Source organism: Wasmannia auropunctata, unplaced genomic scaffold (assembly GCF_000956235.1).
Source record: "Wasmannia auropunctata unplaced genomic scaffold, wasmannia.A_1.0 LD336060.1, whole genome shotgun sequence".
NCBI lineage: Eukaryota > Metazoa > Arthropoda > Insecta > Hymenoptera > Formicidae > Wasmannia > Wasmannia auropunctata.
This window is the reverse complement of record NW_012026830.1, coordinates 684627-709505: the sequence shown is the minus strand read 5'-3', so window position 1 is coordinate 709505 and position 24879 is coordinate 684627. Positions and strand designations below refer to the sequence as shown.

Sequence of the window (24879 nt, the reverse complement as noted above, 5' to 3'; positions counted from 1 at the left end):
TGTGTGTGTGTGCGCGTGCGCGCACGCTGCACATATGCGTGTATACGTACAGCCGCGCGTGGCCGCGAGCAATCGTCGAAATTGGATCGCCGCTGGTTCTCGCGATTTACAATTTCGCCGAGTCGACAGGCACGTCTCCGCAGTTCGACAACAACTCGGAACTTGCGCCGGGCGCGAGAAAGGGCTGAATCGGCGACCGGCCGGCGCCCGCATTAATTGAACCCTTTATTTCCGAAATTGGATTTGATAGCCGCGGGCGCGAATCTTAGGAACGCGCGAACGTCCGAATTGCGTTAATCCGTCGTAATTTATAATGGCACGTTATTTCTGGCGCAAATTCACACGTGAGTCGGACGTCAAGAGCATTAAAAATATCAGATCGTCAACTCATATTTTATATAAAAATTAAATATAAATATCATATATAAATTAAATAAAGTATTAAAAAATCTTATAAATATATAGTAGGTATATAATATTAATATATGTATATTTTATTTTATCTGGTTTCTCTATTCTATTAAAAAAGGGTTATTTGAGATTTAATTACAAAATACTTCACGTTTAAGATAAATTGTAGCGAATGGAACGCTTGCCAAAATATTTTCTGAGCAACAATTGACCGCAAGTTCTCAAAGTATATGACTCAAAATTGTGGTATTTTCCATGTGATATATGTGTATTTTCCAAGACACCTTGTATATGAACGACTCATTGAAACGTGTCCAATGATGACAACGACGATTAGCTGTTGCTCTTCCGCACCGGTGCATCTCCGCGCCAAGTCTATTAAATTCGAAAGTCTATTAATTTCGAAAGCGGATGTCAGATAAGGGTGCAAAACAATGGTGAACGTCGCCAGTGGCGATTTTTCATTTCAGTGGGGGAGTCATTATCTCCGAGAAAATCTACGATTAGATAAAAGCACTGATATAATAAACGAGCAATAATTATCGATAATGAGGTGATCATTGAATCACGATCACGGAATTAATCAACGAACGAGTAATGCAGGCGGTGATTAATTCCTGCATGTAAAAGCGATTCTGATTTGTAAGAATTCTTAGTCTCAAGTAAAAATCTATAATAATGATACACATTTCGCGAGTATTTCGAAAATTCACGCGCGAGTCTACAAACTAATATATCTCAGCGAGGGTTCAATTTTCATCTATTAAATAATTAAATTATAAAGTTATTTAATTTTGAGTAGACAGCCGCGAAAAGATATCCAGACATTTGTTATGCAACTTCAGACGAAAGAAATATAGATGAGATATTGCTGTATTGACCTTCCATACTGTTCGAATCGATTTCATCGAATATTCCGTAGATATGTCTTTATTTCAAAATTGCCATTTTTAAATAAATACATATGTGCAGAAAAAATGAAATTTATATACCTGGTTAAAATTGAAATATATGAGCGCCCAATCTGATCACGTGTCAGAAAAGAGCGAGACTTGTAAGTAAGTGCAACTGGTTTGCACCTCGAGAAAAAGATCTTTCATACACGATCGAGGTGATAAGTTTGATAAGGGAAAGTCACGAGAGAGCACGCCCAGCTAGTGTTTCGCTTCGCGGAATAGGTGGGTAAATATGCACACACGCGGCCGTCGCGTGAATCACGAAACCGCAAAGAGCATCCCGGGGAAAACAATGCGCTTAACGAGCGACGACTTCTCATCAGATCGCAAGCAAGGCGAATTTGATACGACGAGTGTCGGCGCGTAACACAAAAGAGCTCTGAGCGCTGTGGGCGCTCGTGTTACCGATCTGCGGGTGAGAAAGATAAAAGTTGACATGTCAGACGTTAAAATTGGGTGGCTTTTAAGATTTTACACAAACTATATATATGAGCTACTCGACCCGCAAAATCTGTGAAATAAATAGCATCTTAATTACATTCACAACGAGATAAGATCATCGATGTATTTATCGTCAAATATATTAAATATATGTTTGACGATTAAAGTTATGAAGATTAAAGAGCTACGTTTAGGATCGTCTAGAATGCATTAATCTCACACGATTTGCGTGATTCATTTTTAGATACGTTTTTTTCATATTTATATACGCGGATCGTGCGATTGAACAAACTCGATTCGCCTCGTCGTCGACTCGTTATTTACAGCTGAACGTCAAGACGTCGTTACCGCGTCGAGAAGCGACGTACGACGAGATTCAACGCCAAGGGGAGACATCGGACCGCGACTCGGGGCGGCGGTAACGCGGCTCGGCGACACCGTGTTATACAGGCGTGCGGTATCGCGCTGCGGAGCGGCGGCCGGTTCGAGAGAAAGAGCTGTCAAGCGCACGCCGGCCGCGCCGATCGACCTCGTGCACAGGACGAGAAAACGTACGTGGCGCGCGGACGTCGCCTCACGGGCGGCGGCGGCGGCGACGGCGGCGGCGGCGCCGGCGTTGGCGTCGTCGCTCGTCGGCGTCGGCGTCGAAGTCGACGGCACGCGGCCGCGGCGCGGCCGCTCGCGAGAGGCGCGCATGAATGAAACAAGCGAGCGGACTCTCTTTCTAAAGGAGAGGTACACAGGGGTCAATCAGGGTAATCTCGCGACGGCCAATGACAAAATTAATAATCGTCTTTTCTCTCGGGAACGGGGACAGAAATTGACAGTCGTGCCTCAACGATCCTTACGACGTCCGCTGAACGAATTTTCATTTGTCTTTCGATAGTTTCTAAAAATTCGAACGAACTGTCGCGGCTTAAATATTATTAAAAGACGTTTTCCTGCTGCGTCGTGATTATTTATGTGCATATCTACTAATGTAGATTAACTTCAATCTCGGTTTAACTTACTCGTTATCGTTTTTCTGTTTCTTAGAATTTAAAAAAAGGATGAAACGTAAATCGAGATTAAATCGAGATTACAGATAATTTATATTAAAAATATGCATCAGCATCGCGGTTTTTAATCACACAGCATGCTAAAGGAATTCTGACAAACGCTATGCCACATTTTTCTGTATAATAACAGATGATAAATCGATTCGGTATTCGAAAATTTATTATTCGGAGCATCGTTGAATAGAAAATTCCATTCACAGACAAATTACGCTATGTACCTCACAGAGAGAGAGAGAGAGAAAGATAAAATCTATATTTTATACGTCGTGATTTCGCCAAACCTAATAAAGCTCTTGATACACGCAAATTGTTGTTCAACGATAACCGGGTAACGCTAATGCCAGATTTACACGGCAGCCAGTGGAAGCAGAGGCAAGTCAAGTAGCACGTTATTCACCCACCTGTTCCCTAACCATCCCCGACTACCTTACTACCTGCAGTGACTTTCCTACCTATACCGACCTCGAGCGAAACTGGCGTTCCACCTAAGATTTAAGTCGCCGTAATATGGTGCTTGACGAAGTTACGTCTTTCAAAACAGTGTTCTCGAAACGAACGAAACCTCCGTACGAAGAAAAGAGAGGGGGAGGGTGGGGAGGGAGGCTAACACACCTACATCCTGCCTCTCGATCGAAATAACAGTGAGTAGGCACAACTCTCGCTTGCTATTCGCCACTAAATCTCCCTACCGGGGTTCACACAGCGTTATCGTCCTTCATTAATTTCCACGGGAGGAAAGCGAGACTCGCCACACGGCCGGTCTCTGCTTTTACCGGCTTCGTATATTCCCCGACTAATGCCGGGTTTATACTTCCGCGGATAGTGGGGAGGCAAGTCGAGTGGCAAATTACTCGCTTACCTTCCCCGACAAACGACAAAGCACAGAAGTTTAAGCGAGTATAAGCCGCTGTATCTCTCCCGTGCGTCTCTCTCAACGCCGGGTTTACAATTTTCGCTATTTTTGGAGTAACCTGCTGTGCGCTCCGATCCGTTCCCTCCCCCCCCCTCCCGTTTACCGTCGGTGAAAGAAAAAAAAATGATAGGGCGGATTGGGAGCGCGAGAGAGCGATTTTTATAGCACTCGGCCGGCCGTTCTATCGGCCGCTCCATCCGGCGGCGTCCGGTGCCCTCCTTTTTTTTTTTTTTGCGAAGAAATGACGAAACTCACCGAGTAGAAGCAGCTTGAGTTCCCGCCTGGCATCCCGCTTATCCTTCCGCAGTTGCCGTTCGATTTCCTGATTGATACGTTTCTGTTCCTTCGCCTCTTCCGACAGGCAGCACGCCATGGCTCAGTACAGCAGAATCCTCCTTTAACGGAGGAGGTGATGACGGCGAAGAAGGTGGAGGAGGAAGAAGAAAAGGAGGTGATAAAGAGGCAGGAGTATCGGGGAGGTCGAAGGAGGAGGAAGGGAGAGAGGAGGGTATATGAGCGATTCGCAGTGACAGCGAGCGCTGCTCGCCGACCGGCGGCGACCTTCGTTGCGGCTGCTGCTCCTCTCTGTCTCTTTCTCTTTCTCTCTTTCACGCACGCGGCCGATGATGCGGCGCTCCCGGTTAGGTACGTGGTGTTGTTAGGATTCAAGTCGGCGATCGTCCCGGCAGACGGCGGGAAACCAGGTATTATCTCGCCACCGCGGCGGCGACGACGGCGGCGAACGAGCGACGACGACGACGATGACGCCTCGTCGCCGTCCTCGTGGTCCCCGTCTTCCTTCTCTCTCCGTCTCTCTCGTCCCGGTGGTGCCTCTCTCACTCCTGGCTGCCTCCCACTACCGTTGTTACTACTACTACGGATACCACCGGCGACGGTACCGGCACCACTACCACCACCGGCGGCGGCGACGACGACGACGGCGACGACGGCGACGACGACGACGACGACGACGACGACGACGGCGACGACGACGGCGGCGACGACGACGGCGGCGACGACGACGACGGCGGCGACGACGACGGCGACGACGACGACGACGACGACGACGATGGTCACGTCGACGGCAGCGGCGACGACGACGATGACGGTGGTGTTTCACTCACTCGTGGCAACTCACCACCACCACTGCCACCACCACCACCACCACTGACACTTCCACCGGCACGACGGTCACCACGACGACGGCGACGACGGCGACGGCGACGGCGGCGAATACGACGACGACGGGGGAACGTCCCCGGCGGCGCACCCGTGTTTCCCCCTCAACGACGACGGCGTCTACGCAGCGCCGCTGCTCCTGGCGGGGCTCGACGACGCCAGCGACGCATCAACGCGCGTCTACGCGCACGCACACGAGCCCTCGCGCCGCCTCTGTCGTCCACCGACTACTCGCCTGCTCCGCGCCGTTGTTCGCTCTCCACTCTCCGCTCCGTTCGTTCGTTCGTTCGTACGCTCCTCCGGTCCGTCCGCTTCTGCTTCTTCTTCTTCTTCCCTCACCTTCCCTCGCTGTCTTCCTCTCTCCCGTTACGCCCTCGTATCCGCTCCGCTCCCACTCGTGCTCACGCGCACGCACGTTTCGCCCCGAGTGCGAGTTTGTCGAGGCGCACTACGCGATCTTCCCGTGTGTGCACACGTTTTATATATGTATATATTTCTCCATATATTATATACTTCTCCTCTCTCTCTTTCTCTCTCTGTCTGCGCGCCGTGTATACGCGCTCCTCTCTATTACTCACGCACGCACGCACGTAGCACACATGTAACCACCGGGGCGCGCACGTTTCGGCTTTCCCACGGGCACGACGTCACTGTAACCTCGACGGACGTTCCCTCGCAGAGGGCGAGGTCCGTCTGTCCCTTTCTCGCTCGCTCCTTTCTTCCCTCCGTCTCTCTCTTTCTCTAGGCGGCACTTCTTCACTCCCTCTTCGCACTTCCTCTCTCTCTCTCTCTCTCTCTTTCTCTCTTTGGTTATTATCCGTGTCGCTGTTCTTATTCCGGCGCGCGGATGGAGCACTCGGCGCGCTTCGCGGAGCCACCCGGTGACACTACCCGGATGACCGGAGTCCTGGGTGGTCGGCGCGAGTTCACCCGCGTAGTACTACACGCACGGCGCGGCCAGAGAGAGCTCTCGAGAGAGCGGCGTAGCGGCGACGTTCGGCTCCCCGGCTCGCGCGGTGTTGGGTGTGGTAACCCACCGGCGCTCCGTCTCTCCCTCCTCCCTTCTCTCTCTCTCTCTCTCACACTCGTGCACACTCCTCGCACGTTCTCACTCGCTCACGCTCTCTCTGTCTCTTCTTTCTCTCCCTCTCGCTCGCTCGCTCGCTCCCTCTGTCTCGCTCGCGTGGACCCGCTTTTCTCTCTATCGCGCTCTCCTCTTCGTGGCACACGCGAAAAGCTGTCGCTACTGTTGCCGCCGCCGCTGCTGCTGCTGATGAAGATGGTGATGATGATGATGGTGGTACTGCTGTTGCTGCTCCGACGCACCGAATGACACGGGTACACGACACGAGGATATCACGAGACGTGCGCGGCATACGACGATGCGCGTGGTCACGTTAACGACGACGACGACGATGACGACGGTGACGGTGACGACGTGTCGGATCGCCACGAGAGAAAGAGAGAGAGAGAGAGGGTTCAACGCGAAACTTGGTCCTCTCCGTCGTCTCTCCCTCTTCACCTATCTATCACTCTTTCTCTGTCTGTATTACGGCTGCTGCTGCTCCTGCTGTTGACGGCTGCTGCTGCTGCTGCTGCTGCTGTTTGCTGGTGGTGCTGCTGCTGCTGCACGAGCGCGCCCACACCTCTCGAGCGGAGCAACTCCTTGCGACACGCGCCGCGCCCGTCCGGCGCGCAGCTTTTATGAAGCGTCGCGCGAGCCGCGAATCCTGTTAGACCAAACCAGATTGGCGAAGCCCCGCGACACGGCACCCACGGCCAGCTCTCGGTTCGCTCGTGGCTGGCTGCCTGCGTATCACCAGCACCGTGTAGGGCGCGGGGGGCGCGCACGTGTCCGCTAATAAGATTAAAATCGGCGAGTAGGAGGAGGCGCGGCCGCCACCCGCCGGGGAGGAGGCACGGAGAACGTAACGGCGCGCCGCGGCGCTGCCGGCGCCGCCGGTCACCGCGCGCCCCGTCTTACCGACGTCTGCGTCGCCGCGCCGCGCCGGCCGACGGAGAGGAAAAACACTGTCCGCTTTGAAAGCCGAGAGGAAAGGAGTGTCCGCGATTCTACACGATGCGCGATGCTAAAAATGCGAAATCAATCTAATGAGCAAATAAACGGAATATACGATCCTAAATGCCATTGGATTTTTTAAAATGACGATTTGTCGAGTTTCTTATAAAAATTAAAAATAAAAGAGCAATTCTTGAATTTCTATTATTTTGCTGCCTTATTGTTACTTATCTATCTAATTTTATCCTTTCGTCTTCATCTACTATATAAATTCTTTCGACGACTTTCTCTTGCTTTTTCTTTTTGTTTTCATCGCTAATTGAAATTGAACTCCGTAAGATATTACATATATATCTATCGTAGGATTCTTAGACCGACCGGTCGCCCCACTGACTCCGCTTCAACCTTCGATCCAATTTTTTACACAAATAAGAAGCCGCGATGCTGAAAGAAACGTACTGTTAGTTACACTAACGAACTTTGTTAACTCAGCATTTGAACTAAATACCATTCTGTTGAAGAGTGAAATCTAAATTAAATCGAATTATTTACAAGTTTGAAACAAACATATAACATACCGCGTCCCACCGCAGATGTTCCCTATATTTCACTGTGTGCGTCGTTTCTCTATGAATCAGTAAAACCGCATGTCACAAAACTATTTCCATTGTTTTGACAAGAGGATTAACATGTGAGGCTTCACGAAGCCCATAGTATCGGCAGATTTCTGGAATACAAATACGAATACCCTTAATAAATCGGAGTTCTAAAAAAAGTCCATTCTTCAGGAATGTCGCGCTCGCGATCATTTCTTATTCATACGAATCAATTAAAAATTTTTTTATTTTGCTACATTTTTTTAACATGATATGAAAACTTTGTAAAAATAAAAGTGAAGAAACTCGTAGTAATCGATACATGATAATTTCGCCTTTTGACGTGGGTAATAATTAAATATTTAAAAAAAAACTAGAAAATACTAGATAGAAAGAAATGATCATTTACGCGCCGCCCATTATAATGAATCTTTATTTCCATTGTAGACAATTTTTTAACCTTTATTTTTTGCCTTATTTATCTATTTTTGTCATCCTAACTGCGTTATATATTAGTATATAAAATATTAATCCTTAAATGGCACACATGAATCATTCATGTCCATATATCGTAATTTTTAATATTTTAAGTTTCTAAAAAGAAATCTTTTTAACGTAAATAATATAAATTATTTTTTTTTCCAAGTGGGGAACAGCAAAATTTAAATTACCATTCTTCAAGCATTGAAGGAAAAATTACGAACGGACACGGTGTGACTCATATGTGCTCTTAGAAGCTTTTTGACAAAATAAATATTTCCTTTTCGCTAAATTCCTGCTTATTATGCATATTTATAAGTCTATTTGTCAATCTGTATGTTAAAAAAGATTTGTTTGTGTCTACAGTACGATAGTTAATGAGATTAATGACATAAAAAATACTTTTTATTTTATACTATCAAATTGTTAATATTTCATTATTTATCCATTTTATGTACTTTTATAATTTGATAACAAAATAAAAATCAATTTTTTCCGAGATTTTTGAACATTTTAATTATCAAAACCCAAGACGTATCTATCATATATATTGTATATATATATATATATATATATATATATATATATATATATCTATAAGTCCTCTGCATTTGCACGAGATGATAGAAAAGTATATACATTGGATACAAGAACGAAGTGCTATCTTTTCACTTTTCAGTACATCGCATATCTAAGCAATTTGTCAAGTCTACTCGAAATAGTAATGTCAGTAATATATCGACATTTTTAATTTTATTTAGACGAGGTTACTTTCACTTCAAAATTGGTCATTACACTCATTACTTCAATATCCTCAATATATGAACGACAGGAAACAGACATTTTTTCTCTCTTTCTCTCTCTTTCTTTCTTTCCTTTTTAACTTTCGTATAATTTATTGTTTTGTAGACACACAATAAATAACGCACTTGTGTGTTGGTAAAAAAATATTTAGTGCATAATTAGCGAAAGGAATTTTTCGTCATATCCGTTGTTCTTAATATTTAAATGCAGTATCTTCTCCACTTGATGAATAATTCGATGAAGTATAATCAATGTAGTTATTATTGCACATATAACGTAAATTACGAGCTCGAAAGGATTAGTTCAAATTTACTCGAGATATTGATACTCATTTTGATACAAATTTGCATAGATTTGCTTTCTTTTTCTTTTTTAAAATATTACAGTATAGTTTTTTCAGGAAGAAAATCTAAGAAACCAAGAGAACTTGTTAATAACTTTTGTTAAGTTAATCAACTAATTGCGCAACAATAAGTCAATCCTCGAAATAGGCAGCCTTTCTTACAAGGGCACTTGAACTTTTCCTGTTCTCTTTCACAGTTTTAGATCAGCATGATAAAATAAAAAGACACACAACTCTTGAACAAAGCTGATATTTTTTTTCTTAATGTTAACGCTGTAAGTATGTACGTATGTATATATATATTATTATTACAACACTATTTATTATACAAGATGCGAATACAAGATTGTTTCGGCAGATCTAACGAGTATTGACCGAGTCTACAAAAGTTTCGGGGTTGGATCGTTACGTATTCGTATTTTCTATCCTGACAACATGAATAGATACGGGAGCGATAATAATAATAGCAATGTATAATAACAATAGTAATAAAATAATATAATAATAAACGCTCTCTCGTCGCTACCCGATTTTTTTTTCTACATACATGTACAATAAAGATCTGCGGATACAAGTGAATAAAACCAGCGCAAAATAAAATTCGACGAATAGACTTCCCTGACGAAATTCGCGGTGCTCCAAAAGGCGGAGAAACAAGAAAAAGAAACTATCAATCATAAATACATAAAAGCTATACTCTCATCTCATTTATACATCGTAACAGAATATTCATTTCTCTCACGTATAACCTTCTTTTTTCGATATCTATTATTACGTCGTTGAAAAATTTGGCATGCGAATCGTGGCGAGATTTCAATAGGAGCTATCGCTAGATTCTCGAACCGTAGGCGAGTAAATAGTGTAGAACCTTACCTTACGAATGCAGACAGGTAATTGGACCTTGAAAATTTCACGACCGCCCCTCCCCCGCTGAGTAGGGGGGGAGAGAGGGTTTCTCAAGTGGCGCGCGTGCGTTTCTTAAACTTCGAAGATCGTCCCTTAGCAATAATTTTTCTGGTGGCCACAAAGTTAGTCTCGTAAAATACTCTTAAATCGTATAGATCTATGTACAATTTCATAAAATAATATTAATTTAATATATAGCTTTCGTTTTTTTTTATATTATATAATATTGCATATCGTTGTGTATAATCGCGTGTGTACGTGTGGCGTGTGTGTTTCTTGTCGCGTGTACGTGTTACAATATATTATTTAGTCGCTTAAATATCTTCGTTTGATTATTATTCATTGATGTGTATCCGTACGTTTGATATGAGAGGGTCAATCCCATATGTTTGTTTTTACCTTTTGACGAATATAAGAGTGAATGTTGGCACAGACAGTGGCTGGGTTAAAGGCACTTTGGGGTGATTGATTCTCTCCGCAGTACCCTCCAGCAAAACTATCTTATCGAATTCTCCCCGCTCCCTCCCCCCCCCCCTCTCCCTTTATCTCCACCCGCAGCCCGTCGCCTGCTCTTTCCTCTTCTGCTCTCTCTCCGTTTGCGCTCTTACCTACATGCGTGTCGCGCGTAATATTATTCTCGCATGACCGCGCGACTCTTATCTCCCCGCTTAATTACGCGACTCTTTTTAACTACTTTGAAGTAAAATACGCTGTCTCTGATGAGCATTGGAGTGTAAATGGCGAATCGAGCACAGCTCTCTCACAGCGGTTTCGTGAAGTTCGCCGGGAACATACCCTTCTCAGTGGTGCCCTCCTTGATACCCATTAACCAGCCTTCCTCCTGCAACGTACAAGACACGGTTGTGTAAGAAGAATACGTTCGAACACGTTAACGAGTGACGCTTACGATATATATTGTAATACACGTCTCGGGTCTCTTATTTATTCGCAGAATTACGAACCTGTTCCTCGGGATCGTCGTACTCCACGACGCGAATAATCTCGCCGACGTCGAACGACAACTCGTCCACGTCCTCGCGGCTGTACTTGTAAGTGGCTTTAACCCTGTACAAAACGCCCGGCGGCAGATTGTCGGTTGTCGCCCCTACAGAGAAATTAGCAGCATTTTCATATTCCGCCTCTAGAACGACCTTGTCCGCCCCGTTAGTCATGGACCTGCCTGCGATTTCGTCCGCATGGAGACTTCGATATTGTAAACCAATTTATGCGCAAAGTTTCATTTCATTCGCCTAACTGCATAATTAACGTTTAACCTCGCAAACTAGGTCAGATTAAACTGCGATCTTGTTTGGGCAAGACCATGCACGAAGGGGCAAAAGTAATGTACTTACTATTGCATTAACAATCATCCCAATACTGCAAATTTACTCTAATATTCGATTAATCGTTACGTTACGCGCAAATTTACTTTGAAATTCGAAACGATCTATTGAGCTCGAACAAATCAATCGACAATTAAAATATCGTTTATTTGTTTTTACGATTCTATTATTCCATTTATTTTAACAAGAATCTTTGTTTACTTAATTATGCAGATATTTTTATAATATTACAAAAGAATGAAGTTAAAAACATCTTTAAGTTATTAAAGATGAAAGTTTGAACATGAAACGATCATTCAAGATCACTTCGCGCGACTTCGATAGAAATCGCCGAGAACGAATAACGTTAGGAAAAGAAAAAGACACATTAAAGTACACGGCAAAGTTTAAGTTTCGCGAGCGGCTTACCGACTGGAATATCGTACAGCTCCTCCACTCGTTTGGAAGGCGCGACTGTGTTCTGATGCGACTCATCCTGGTTATTGAGAGAGTTATCATTGCTGTTAGCGTTGCTATTAGCGTTGCTGTTAGCGTTCCCGTTTATCTGGGTGGTCGGTGACGTGTCTCTGGCAACGGGCGCGGTATCGTCCAAAGCTGAAACACGCGAGAGGAAGCACACTCAAAACTGTAATGCCGAGCCACAACACGGCCTTGTGGTTGCTCAAAGCCTGTCGGGGACGTTTCGCGTCTTGTTTCCACGCGTAGCGAGGACGTCACGTGGCATGCGAGTGTTAGTGTAACATATATACGTATATATAATTAATGCACACGCGCACAAATCCGACTTGAACAAAAATACAGCTATGAAATAATTACCTCCTGAGATATTGTTCTGCGCTGGCTGCGTGTTAATTATTAGGCTGAAATAAAAAATCAGGGTTATTATTAGTATTATATAACTACTACACTTCTTGGAATTTTACATTTTGTACAATTATTACTCGCGTCATATTTTTGACAAACGCTTTTATGCAATAAACGCTTTAATATTATGTTTAATGCGATTGCAAAATGACGGTAATCTCTTGTAATCACTGTCCCCATATGTAATCCCTCTTTACATTAATTAATAATTTCGATTTTACAAAATCGATTTACTTACGACGAGTTCGCGTTAGGCGACTTCGGTGATTGCGGTTCCGTGTTCTTCTTCAGTGTGTAAGATCCTCGCTGACTTTCATTAGCCAATTTATCGACGATTGCTTCTAATTCGGAATATACCTAGGAATAAAAAAAAAGATGTAACAATTACTAATAAAACAAACACTATTAAATTGTAAATGTAAATTCAACTTTTACATTTCAATAAACACAAGTCGAATCAAATTCGCACAAGTCTGTTAGGAATCAAGTAAAACATAAAATTCTATAATATTAAATCTTGAAGATAATCTTGCTTAAAAAATTTTTTTATTTTCCCATTCTTATTATTGATATCTATCACTTTAGGTACCTTGGCACTTTCAGTGTGAAACACTTGCTCCGCGGCGAAGAGCGTTTGTAGATTTGTGACGAGGAAAAGAACGCGCGAGTCGTATAGTGCTGGCAGTTCGTCGTGCAGCTCGGAATTTAGCTGCTCGTATGTACGTTTCGCCTCCTCCAACAGCTCCTTCCCCCGGGACACTTTGAGCTCGTCCCTCTTCTTTGGATTGCATTGCAACGACTGGAAGTTGTGTCTCTGACTGTCATAATCCACTAGTTTACGCCCGCGCTTGTCGACCTTTTTCTGGAAAATCATTGGAAATCCTCGAAATGTAGCAGAGAGCTTGATATATTTTATTACTGATTTCCTAAACTACTCATCAACTCTGATCATGCGTCGTAGATATCGTGCAAAACATCAAGAAAAATTCCCGATTTGTTTTTATCATTATTTTAATAAATTTACCTGTGCCAGTTATTTTTTATTAATTTTATTAGTTTTAAAAGCAAGTAACAAAGTATTAATACTGTTGAAAATCAACGAGAGAAACTTCGTTTTCTGTATAATAGTAAGACATGATGTTAGAAAAATAAAACAAAGATTTAATTTATATATTAATCTAATTGTGACTAATAAAGTTATCTTTTTTTAAAATAAATTAAAAGAGTATTATGAATAAAGAAATCGTTTGGTGCGCAATCATCGCAGGCTGCACGGTAGACGTACCCTCATCTCCGGAAATTGGCTTTGATATGTGTTGAGTGGTACAAGAACCTGGTCCGCGAGTTTGTGAGTGAAATCCTGCCACAGCATGTCAAGATTTTGTGCCTGCACGTACAACAAATCATGTCCGGTCCACTGGCTCTCGTAGATCTCATTCAACGAGTCCATGAGCGTCTTCGAGGCGGCCTGCACCGCTGCAATAAACGAAATACACATGATTCGCCTTCGTTTGCCTCGCCTACTTTTCATTGGCGTTTTTAATTGCCGTCGAGAACAATTTTATTGCCGCTGGCAAAGGTAACAGAGGAAGAAGATTCATCTCAAGTCGGCAAGACGCCGCGCCACGGTAAACGCGGTCGCGTCGGGAGAGACGCGTGTGCTGTTTCGCAAGCCGTACAGAGAGAAACTTTTTCACGCCGATTTTCCATCACGGCGACACGTGTCTTTTTACTTCAGGAATAAAACGCGCGCGACGCGGGTGACTACTTTCCTGACCTACATCTAAACCTCTCCTAGTGCATTCACCTGACGGCGATAAGCCGATTGCTTACAAATTCCTCGCTTCGGCTCGCGCAAAAGTTGCGGAATGGCGTTTTATTGGCACGCGTCGAGTTTCGATGCTCAGTTCGAATTGCAGGAAAAACAAAACGTCACTTTTACATGTATAAACTGATATTTAATTTATATGTTATGACGTTGTGATAATATTTTTCACCAAAAAAGACTTTTAAATTCAGTTATCACGCACATTTGATTTGCGCATTTAATGTATTTTAATTAAATTTAATTCACTTATATCCAAAATATATTGCATTTAAAAACCCAACTGATAAATAAAATAAAACAAAATAAAATAAACAAAGAATAAATAAAATAAATTATTCCACATAAAAAAATATGGACTTTCAGTGAGTCTCGATGAATTCTTGTGAAAAAATTATGGACGTTTCTATAGAGATCTAATCTATAAAATAATTACATTTATCGGCAGATATAATTAAGCAATCTCACGGCATTGTACATGGAGAGAATTTTATTTTAAAATTTACCTTGAAAATCATGTTAATCGTAGGATAACATAGTATTTTTTTAATGTGATTTTCACTATATTTTAGTATACACTACAACAAATTTATTCTAGTGCACAGTAAAATTTGTTGAAATACTATATTGTCCTACGATTAATATGATTTTCAGAGTAAATTTTAAAAGGAAATTCTCTCCGAGTATAAATTAATTTTATTAAGTGCCAATTTTAATAGGCGCACCTAAAGGTAAGCAGCATCGTTCATGTAGCGCAAACGTATCCAAATGATTTGACGTTAGTGCAAATTATGGTATAAGCGAGCTGCCATAAGTCTCAAGTATATGATCGCTTTGTACTCGGTCCAACGAGTCGCGCTCCGCCGCGCCGCCGGCCTCGTTATAACTTCTTTTCCCTCATCTGGAATTTGAACTCGGACGTGGAGCACGCGGTCGATGGAAATCACGAAAATTGTGACGAATCGTCGGCGATCGGATTTGCAACGCGTCACGGGCATGACTTTCGTCATATTTCGCCGTTGCTCGGCGTTTATACGGCGACAGCGGAACTTCATTGTCGCCGGCACCTATACCTACTATCTATACACCGATATACGTTTCGCATGCGGGTACTTTTGTGCGAACAACACGTCGCGTCTCGTCCGCCGAGACGTGATAAAAGGAAAGCTAACAGCCGCTAACGCGGATCCTGCACACACTCCGAGATTAACACCTCCTCCGAGGAAGTCGTCCGCGACCGGGTCGCGACGTTTGCCTAACGGCAATCCAGCGTTCCCGAATTCGTCGTTACCTCATTTTCTCGCATACACTTCCGTCGATTTTTGGCCGCCGGCCTTCGGTCGAAAATTAAAGATTCGCGGTCGATATCCCTGACTGGCAGAGGCTATAAAAAGCATGCGAATAACGAACACGTCGCTGTAGACCATGCAGCCAACCGTGGAAAAGTTGTTTGCGACTAACACAATTCGAGTGGGAGGGATTAAAGATCGTCGCGATGACGTTTTTCTATTGATTTCTGGCGCGTGTTTTTGTCAGTCTCGTGTCAAGACTCACCGTCGAGGTGAAAGAGAGAGAGAGAAACAATAAGCACCGGCTGCATGGGTGTCTCCCAAGCTTATAAAACGCGTAATTCCACTCGCGAAGCGATAGATAGACGTAGAAACTAGAAACCTCATCGAGACCTAAAAAGACTGATTGCATGCGTTGCATGCGAGCATCAGTGCCAACCGCTTCGTAAACTGAATAATAATTTCGATTAATAATTTTCATCTCGATAATCTAAAATTGATAATAAATTGATGCTATATAAATTACAATGTATTTTTGGAACAACATGAACATTACGCGATCGTTTATCGTAATTACGCCATGATTTTTCTTATTATAAATCGCAGCGTTTGAATGCCGTTACAAAATGAAATGCGAGAGGCAAGAATTAATTAATTTTCCACTAAAATTTGGATGGTATACAAAATTGACACGTGGCGTGAAATAATTATCTCGTTATCGTATCCGCGTTACTGGGAAAAGCCAGCCAATTGCCCTTATCAATTTCCGAGACTGCATCTTATCGATTGCACAGCTGACGGCACGCGACGGGCTACCGGCTTATCTGAGATATTCAACAATCGCGACAAGGCCGTGTCGCGCTCAACAATTTCGGGCACGCCGCGCTGCTTGGAGGAACGGCGCGATAGAGACTGCCGGCGTATTACGCGGAGAATAATTCCTTCCGGTAAAGTCTCCTTCTCTCAAAGGTCGTTTTCGCATGTGTACCTCTCTACGGTGCATTACCGAATATACAGGCGATTAAAATATTACGTCAATTCCTCTCGAGGGTAATTCATGCCGGGCGCGGAACCGCCGCGCCGGTCGTTATTCAATGTCTGCGTGTTATTCATCTGTCCGTCATTCATCCGCGAGACGCGAATGGGAGTGTCGACTGACGGACGGCGAAAATCATTTCCCCCTGTTTGTCGATAACAGCCTTCGTTAAGTTAACGGAAATCGACTCCGTGCGCGTGACAAAGGCTTCCAGCAGAAGCCATCAGTCTTTTCGACACTTGTTAGGTGACGGAATTACATTCAATTACATAACTTCGCTGAGGATTCAAAATAATTGTTATGATATTTCTGTGTGGCGCAAAAATTTTATAATCTGTATATTTCTTTTATTGTCAGTATTTATATAATTTTATATATCGTAATGTATAGAGAAAAGAAAAGGAAGAGAGAAAACGATGAAACTGAGACACATAAATTCCCAAGCGAGGTTCGTATCGATAGACGCAATTATTTCAATCCACAAAAAAAAGAGAGGGCAGAGTACAGACTTACAGAGCAAATAGTAATAGAGTAATTCAGTCTTCACGTGAGCTTAGCAACCGGGTCACGGCTATGCAAGATTACGCGAGTATTTTTCTTTTTTGTAGTATCACGTGCATGGGTTTTGCATCTGGGTTTGTTAATTCGAACACGCTGATTCAATAAATACGCAAACAATTTTACATACTCGTATCGCTTACATCTTACATCATCGGATGTTACAATAGAACAAAAAAATTGCTCGGAAGACTCTTCGAGAATTCGTGAAATGGATAAGTATTTTTTTTTTTATATAAATATCTATTTTTTTATATAAATATTTTATATAAATATTTTTATATCTCAATTTTTTCGAAGAAGCCCATATATATTTTAATTTCGCTTTCGAATTAAATTTCAAGAAAAAAAAACGTACGTAATTAATTACAAAATTTATAAAAAAGAAATGTAATCTTCAAACACTCTGTATAAACTGCAGAAGTTATATTTAAGATATTAATAGCTAGCAAGGCTCGCCAGACGAATGGCTATCGTCACTCCTGCTGTGCAGTTGGTAACTACGTAATACGAATTTTTACACCTGCCTAATTGCCGTGAATATGTTGTTAAACATAGGCTTATGTAAAAAAATTCTAACATCTAATCAATACCCGACATATTCGAGACGCTGAATAGATAATTAAACGCCTAATCATTCAAAAGTTAATATATAGCCTTAAGTTAATATATAACCGCGGTGCGATGCACGACACCGTACAGCTATTTGCCGCACACATTCGCGAGGCTCCATAAAAAGTTTCTCTACGGCGAACCGTTAAAATTTATGTAAACTCAAGCTATTCAATTTATACGCACAATATATCGCGTTTTCCGCGTGTAAAACACAGCAAACATTAGCGCGCCCGATAAATAACGACTGCCATTTAGAGGAAAGACGAGTTAGTTTTGCCCCGCGGGACGACTTACCTCGAACACACCTGATGTAATTGTTGAACTCCTTTTGCAGTCTGTTGGCGGAGTTCTGCTGCCTCGTGAAGTTCTGCAGATGCTCGTCGAATATATCGTCCGCGGTTCGATCGACCTTGCCCAGATTCTGAAGAAACTGCAATGAGAAAAGGATTCGATTTTTGAATCATTTATCTTGATTTTACGTGTATCGATTAGAAGTGAACAAAATTAATAATAAAATAATTCATATAAAAATGATAATATATAATAGCAGCAATAATAATAACCGATTGTCTCTATACATGCTACATAAAGAAGACGACGTAACATTTATACAAAAGATTGTAAGTATAATATACATACAAAAGAGCAAAAGCTTTAGACAATGCGAACGAATAACGGTACATGAAGTGAATAAAACGTACTCGTGATTTATTGCATCGCCGCATATTCATATAATCGGAAAGCTTTCTGAGTTGAATGAAGCTCGGATATACGTGTGTGAACTTTTGCGTGAATCTCTTCCCACAAACGTTAGTCCTGCGTAGGTGTGAAGTGTCTATACGTATAAAATATTCAATTTTCCTTCCTCAGACTTTTTAATCCGATCGAAACTCGACTATTAAAAAGCAATTTTTTAATGTAAATGTCTCGCCTTTTTCATCTCGAATATATGCATTTCTAGTGTCGTTTTCGAATGGTGCATTACGTTATTAGATATTCAGACGTTAATGTAATTTTTTCGCGATTGCAATGGCTTAAGTACACTGCCATAAATTAAGTCCCCAAGTTTCAATGTTAAATATTTCAAGAGTTCTCAAGCTTTTGTTAAGGGTTCTTGCTTTAACTAAGAACCTATATATACTTATTCGTCGATATTTATTGAGGAAAAATCCTCTCATTTTGGTTTACGGCAAATAAAATCTCCATACTAGACTACCATTAAACTTCACGAGTACAATCGAATGTACATTTCTCGTGGTTGACTATGACAATGCGGGTAAATGTGTGGCTATCGCAAATGAGGCCTTTGAACCGCGCTCGTCACGATACGATAAACACCGCGCTGCATTATCATCGCATCGTATGGAAGATCGTGTGATAATCGCACGCGGTCTTATATTATACTGTCTGCGCCTGTTATTTAAATTTTAATTAATATTATCGCACGGATGTTACATGCATTAATATAAAAGCGTCAATGTTAAAGAGCATGAAGGGATGTACTCCGGTCTCGAGTGATAAAATATTTCATATCATGAATTTATTTATGAGATGGACGATAACAGGCACATGCTGAACCTTACAAATCTGTTCATGTCTGAAACAAAAACGCGCTAACGATTACAGATAAAATTAATAATAAAAAAAAACAATATTAATCTTGAATGCGCGAAAATGATTCGCATTACTTTCTCTCCCCTGCCAAGTTAATAAAGAAATCTATCAGAGCTGACGTAGTACTCCACTGCCATTGTTATCGGCAATAAGGCGCGACGTTGTGAAAGGATGCGGATGATGTAACAATAGCTATCGACCGCGGAGAAATTTCACGCCGGGAATGCCATACGTCGAGTTCGATTTTCATTTAGCTCCGCTGCTCCGTGGCACCTGTACGATCTTCCGTACGGCGGGAAAGAAATCGTCCCTTCGGGAAATTACCGAAAGGAGATCAGGAAATTCTATTGATCCTAAAATTTCGAATTGACTCATGAAATCTATCGTAAAACGTATAGAAAGAAGAGAGAGATTATATATGTATGTCATATCTCATGTCAAATTAGATTTGTCTAAGATCATATCTTACATGAAGATGCTTTTTACTTCATTTATATTTAAATCTGTTTCAAATTAAATTACTTTATCATTAAATCCAAGAAATTTTTGTCAATTTAAAAAAATAATTAAACATCTACAAGATTAGACCTGCACTTTGCATATTAAGCTCTGAACATCTTCTCTGTCTCTCTTCTTTTAGATAAAGGATAGCTTGATATTTCAAAGATTAGGAATCAGAGTGGAACGCGAAAAAAGATGCTGCCGGCGCCCATGCCGACCATCTCTCTCTTGGGCTAGGCCAGAAATCAAAGGCTGGAACGTCCGTGATGGAAATCGCGAGTCGGCCATTGCGTAACCACCTCTATATCGCCGACTGGCTCCGTTCGCGAAGCCGGTGATCTGTCCGCGGAGGCGAGAGGTACGCCGACCTTCTGCTACTTATATGCATGCAGATCACGCGAGCCGCTCTTCTCTCGTCCCCCGGCCGCCGTTCCGGGGAAACAAGAGAGGTGGAGATTGCGCGTCGCGTTGTATCATCCTGCAGTAATTTCCGTTCTCTCCAGTTTCCCGGAGAATTAATCGCGCCAGTTACACGCGGCGCGACTCTTGTAACGTCAGCGAGCCGGAACGACACACATCGAACTAGTTCACATTCGAGCCTATACGTCTCTTTAACCTTCCCTTCCGTCGTCTGGCGTGACCTCGAACGGGCATTATCGCAAATTTGCAAATTGCAGGTGGTTAACGTACAACGTGCTAAAGTATCGCGCGAGATCTATTTTCGGGACGGGATCAACGAGATAATTAATTAATTTTACCGAATTTTACCAAATTAATTCCCAGCTTGTGAGACGGCTATGTCAGCTTAAATGTCTAATGAGATTAATTTTTCTCTGAGAATGAATATCGATTTCGATCATTGAAGTGTCAATAACCATGGGGGCAATGTTTTCCTTTTCTACTTATCAGTCGACAAGAGAATTGTCATACAATGATGATAGTGACGCAATTCCTAAAAGTGATACGTAAAAAAACATCGATATACGATATGTCAAGTATCATCTTTATCGTACATCCAAGTCTTTACGAATCCAAATGTTTATAAAAAACATTTATATATCACATAGCCATGTCGGTCCATCAGTGGTACAAAAAGAGATGTTGCTATTACGCACGCTGGAGATCACATCGTAGCTGCAACATTAATAATGGAATTCCCACTTTAATTACCTTTATTGTAGAGAGCGGCTAATAAAAGGCGTGTATTGCACGCGTCCGGCATTTCGCCAGCTATCAGAGGCATAAACGTTTAGATTAATTCTTTCAGCCGTCTCTATGGCGTTATTAAAGGCGTTAACCCGCGCAACGATGTTATTTGTCGCCTGATGTGCAGCTTATTCTATAATAATAAGAACGATCATAAAGAAATTGCATTTTGCGTGAGGAGGCAAATATAAAAAGCAGGGCTAGAAAACTGCAGAGCCTGCCAACAATTTTTTATCTTAATTAATAAAGAATAATACAGTGTTAGTACATCATTGTATCGTTTTACTGCAATTATATTTGTAATCAGCGAAATGCGAAACGAAGTTTTAACACGAATTGAATCGCGACAGGTTTATAAGACACGAGTCCGGCCGTTCAAGGGAGTAAGAGATTAATCCTATTAACTCGCTCGTGCACTTTCAGGTCAAGATCATCCTGTCTGCCATATATAATTTTCTCGTCGCAACTTTAAAGGTACTGCTGGTTGCTACGATTTCTATCTCGCTCCATAAAATTAAGATAGCAACGGGGTCTCGCTGTGAAATGAAAAGGATTACACCGCACGTACATCATTCCAAGAAAATTTAACGTAGAAAAGTCGGATTAAACACTGTCGTATCTATCCTGATAAAATCGTCGCGTCGCAGAGCGCTCGAAGGCTACAAGCGTTTAAATTACCGGATGCGTCAAGTAATCTGCAGATATGTATTGTATTTTATATAATATTCAGACAAAGAGAAGAGACTAGAGCAACGTGATATTAAAACGTTCCGTTGTTTTCGATATTTAATACGACCCTTTGTGAATCACTGGTCGCTGCAGAGAGAGAGAGAGAGCGTGGCTCTCATCATCGCGAGATAAGCCTCGGGCGCGAGTCCGCGTATTAGCGTAGCAACAAAAATAGTGTTATCAGAGTGAGTCACGGCGGGTCTCGCGAAGAATTTCGCCCTGCAAGTTGCGGACGCAGCAAAAGCATAAGCAGATATACCACGTCCTATTGGTTATACGGTATACCGGCTGTACCGTTACGCATCGCGATACTTGTTTCGCGAAATATTTGTTTTACGAAAGAACGCGAAACTCGTTTTATTATCGCACAAAGTTATGCATACCTCTGAGATGTGTATGTGTGTACTTAATCACTGTGTGTACTAATCAATATGCTAATTATTTTCCAGTCTAAGTAAAATTATATACATAATGTATTTCTCCCCAGTTGATGGCTTCTCTCTCGCGCGAGGATCATTTAAATCCAGCGAAAATCATACGTCTCGTGTGTGAAGTCGGCCACGACTCTATTATAACCTTCATAAGCCGAGATTAACATGCACACGCAACGACCCTGATTGGCGCGGTATTGATAGACGTTTAAGCATATCGCGTCGTCGACAAGGCCCACTGCGCGACTGTCCGACCGACGTTTTTGCCCTGCAAGAGTCCGAGACACGAGACACGATTTTTGTCACGATTCCGTACGCCTTCATATACCGTTATCCGGTTAACATAGTCCCCGTTCGATACCTTGTAACAGGTGAGAACGAAGACTGAACTCGTTTACACGCGTAGCCGACTTGCATGTATCATTAATACAACGATCGCGTATATACGAGAGAGTTAAGTGCGACGAGAGATGACGGTCTGTCAATTGCGTAACTGTTAAAAAGAAATCTATTAAACTTTGTAAATTTCACAAATTTCATTACTAGTTATATTCTACAAATATCCTAATTAACTTCCATAAGTATTAACGGGTTTCCGTGAACCTTGTTAGTAAGCATTAAAAATTATTATGAAACTCCTCTTAACGATTTCGCCTGATCGGAAGTAACTATCAGCACCCAATTGCGCCGCGACTCTTTTCTTTTTTTTTTTTTCTTTCGAATCGTTATCCCCGACAGCCAATTACTCCGCTGCTTCCGGCGTTTTCCGTATAAATAGGAAAACTTTCTCTCCGCGCGATAGGTAACGCGCCTAACGGGAACACGGAAGATTCCTCGTCGTGACTAGTTCGGCTCTTACGTCGCGCACATCCCCAGAGGATTTACTTAAAATTCTGAGCCGCCTTTCCGGCGCAGCCGCGCGAATTTCTATTCTCGTCCCTCTACTCGATTTTCCAGGTGCTCGACACGAAGAAAGCAAAGGCGCATGTAGGCACACGTGTATTATTTTGTGTACACAATAAGAACAATATGTAAGTTAGATTTTCTTGAGAAACGAGTCACGCGCGCGGGCACTTTTTCATTTTACGTTAGAAATGCATCTGAAATCAATCGTAAATATACCTTGAACATTCAATCTATGTCTTGTATGGACGTCTTACGTACGTAACGTGACGCAATGAGAAATAAAATATTATAAAGATAATGAGGGTAAACGAATTCTTTTTACTTTCCTTTAATTCTTTTACATCTGCTACCGGTAGCTGAAAATAGACACTCGCAATGATCAACCATTGGAACGTGACCAATTACAGCTGTCTCGCTACTGGTACGTATGCGCGTGTTGGTAGATTTCGTGTGTGTAAGTAATGATAATACTAATTGGTAGTGATGGTAATTAATACAGATGACATATATAGATAGCATTAGAACTAGAATTCTGGGCTTTGAAATTAGAATTACATTTACGTATCCTACGCAAAAAGATTCTTCGAAGGTTCGTTTGCCAATAAAATTTCTTTACCGGACATTGGAGGTAATGATAAATCTGCAATTTATGTATCGAGCATGTGTACCATGCCTTAAGGATGCTGTATTTTTAATAACGCTGGTTCCAAATTCGAACCAGACCCAGACGTGTCGTTTCCGAAATAGATGGTCCTCTCTCGGTTTTATTAATAGCCGAGCAGATGACGCGAATGTGCCGTTGCATCGCTATTATTGTGCCATCCTATGGCCCCGTTTCGCCACTTGTTGGTTCACATTGTGCTCCGGGAGAAGCATTGTCGTAGAGACAGTATGTTGCACAGGAAAAAGTACAAAGTAATGATAGTGAGTGAAAATTATATAAATCAAACTTATGATACTATAAGAGAAACGCTTATAAATTTTTCTAACGTATTTTTTTTTATATAAGGTTTATAAAAGTGTAATTCTTCAATTGATAATTATATAAATTAAAATATTCTTTATTTTAAATTATAATTAAAGAAATCTTTTCTGTAACATATGTTAAATAACACGTACAAAATTTTTAAATGCGTTTGTTAATTATATAAGAATTCGCGGTAAGCTCTGTAATGTCATTAATATTTAACGCAATGAGAGAAATCTGTAAAATATACTACGATTTGCTATATGCAAAATGTGTATTCAAAAAAAACGTGGGGATCGATTTCAAGATAGCGACCCGTTAACGAAAGTGATGAAGTTTTCCCAACGAAAAAGTCGCGAGCGGAGAAGCCTTTTTTTGGCGTTTCGCGGATGGTGTTCTCGGCCGGAGCCGTGCGCGGAACCAGTCGCGGAGACCACCAGGAAAGAACGAGAGAAGTCGGAATGTTGGCGCGGGGTTCGGACATCAACCTCTCGGGCAGTCGGCCCGCCGTTCGCCACGAGCGGCCAATCCGGCGCCCATCGGCGAACGGTAATTCGTGCTCGTACATGCGTACGCGACCCACGGCCTGAACCCTTTCTCGCTCCCCAATGAGTGAGTGAGTAAGTGAGTGAGTGAGTGAGTGAGTGAGTGAGTGAGTGAGAGAGAGGAGAGAGAGAGAGAGAGAGAGAGAGAGAGAGAGAGAGAGCTTGTGTGTGAGTGAGTGAGTGAATAACTGAGTGAGCGAGCGTTGGAGTTTGTAAATATTACGGGAGTGATAAACTGTAGGATCCTTATGTATAAACATGTACATACGCTCACACACCACACGCGCGCGCGCACGCGCGCGCACGCACACACATACGCACGCACGCACCACACACACACACA

General features: G+C 42.4%; 2 protein-coding genes and 1 long non-coding RNA gene across 20 annotated transcripts in view; all 3 read right to left on the bottom strand.

Annotated features, from left to right (window-relative positions):
- The window catches only part of LOC105450518 (guanine nucleotide-binding protein G(q) subunit alpha), a 31176-nt gene extending 26635 nt beyond the window's left edge, over positions 1-4541 (bottom strand). For 3 of the 11 annotated variants that reach the window (XM_011690398.1, XM_011690402.1, XM_011690401.1), the window contains exon 1: positions 4035-4534. In XM_011690398.1, coding sequence (XP_011688700.1) covers positions 4035-4152 — 118 coding nt within the window. In that variant the 5' untranslated portion in view covers positions 4153-4534. Of the gene's footprint in view, positions 1-4034 lie in introns of all 11 variants that reach the window. The other 8 variants (XM_011690394.1, XM_011690400.1, XM_011690397.1 and 5 more) reach the window with 7 other exon arrangements.
- A 4948-nt stretch (positions 4542-9489) lies between these two features.
- Positions 9490-10621, bottom strand: LOC105450517. The gene is made up of 2 exons (XR_974466.1): positions 10507-10621; positions 9490-10264 (listed from the first exon to the last, which is right to left on the bottom strand). It is a non-coding gene; the product is annotated as an uncharacterized LOC105450517 (long non-coding RNA).
- A 68-nt stretch (positions 10622-10689) lies between these two features.
- The window catches only part of LOC105450515 (amphiphysin), a 34424-nt gene continuing 20234 nt past the window's right edge, over positions 10690-24879 (bottom strand). For 3 of the 8 annotated variants that reach the window (XM_011690387.1, XM_011690384.1, XM_011690392.1), the window contains exons 2-9: positions 17932-18067; positions 13600-13790; positions 12904-13176; positions 12553-12671; positions 12267-12310; positions 11859-12044; positions 11070-11287; positions 10690-10948 (exon numbers count right to left, since the gene is read on the bottom strand). In XM_011690387.1, the coding sequence (XP_011688689.1) occupies positions 10868-10948; positions 11070-11287; positions 11859-12044; positions 12267-12310; positions 12553-12671; positions 12904-13176; positions 13600-13790; positions 17932-18067 (1248 nt within the window). In that variant the 3' untranslated portion in view covers positions 10690-10867. Of the gene's footprint in view, positions 10949-11069; positions 11288-11858; positions 12045-12266; positions 12311-12552; positions 12672-12903; positions 13177-13599; positions 13791-17931; positions 18068-18338; positions 19031-22764; positions 23482-24879 lie in introns of those variants that run through there. The other 5 variants (XM_011690390.1, XM_011690385.1, XM_011690391.1 and 2 more) reach the window with 4 other exon arrangements.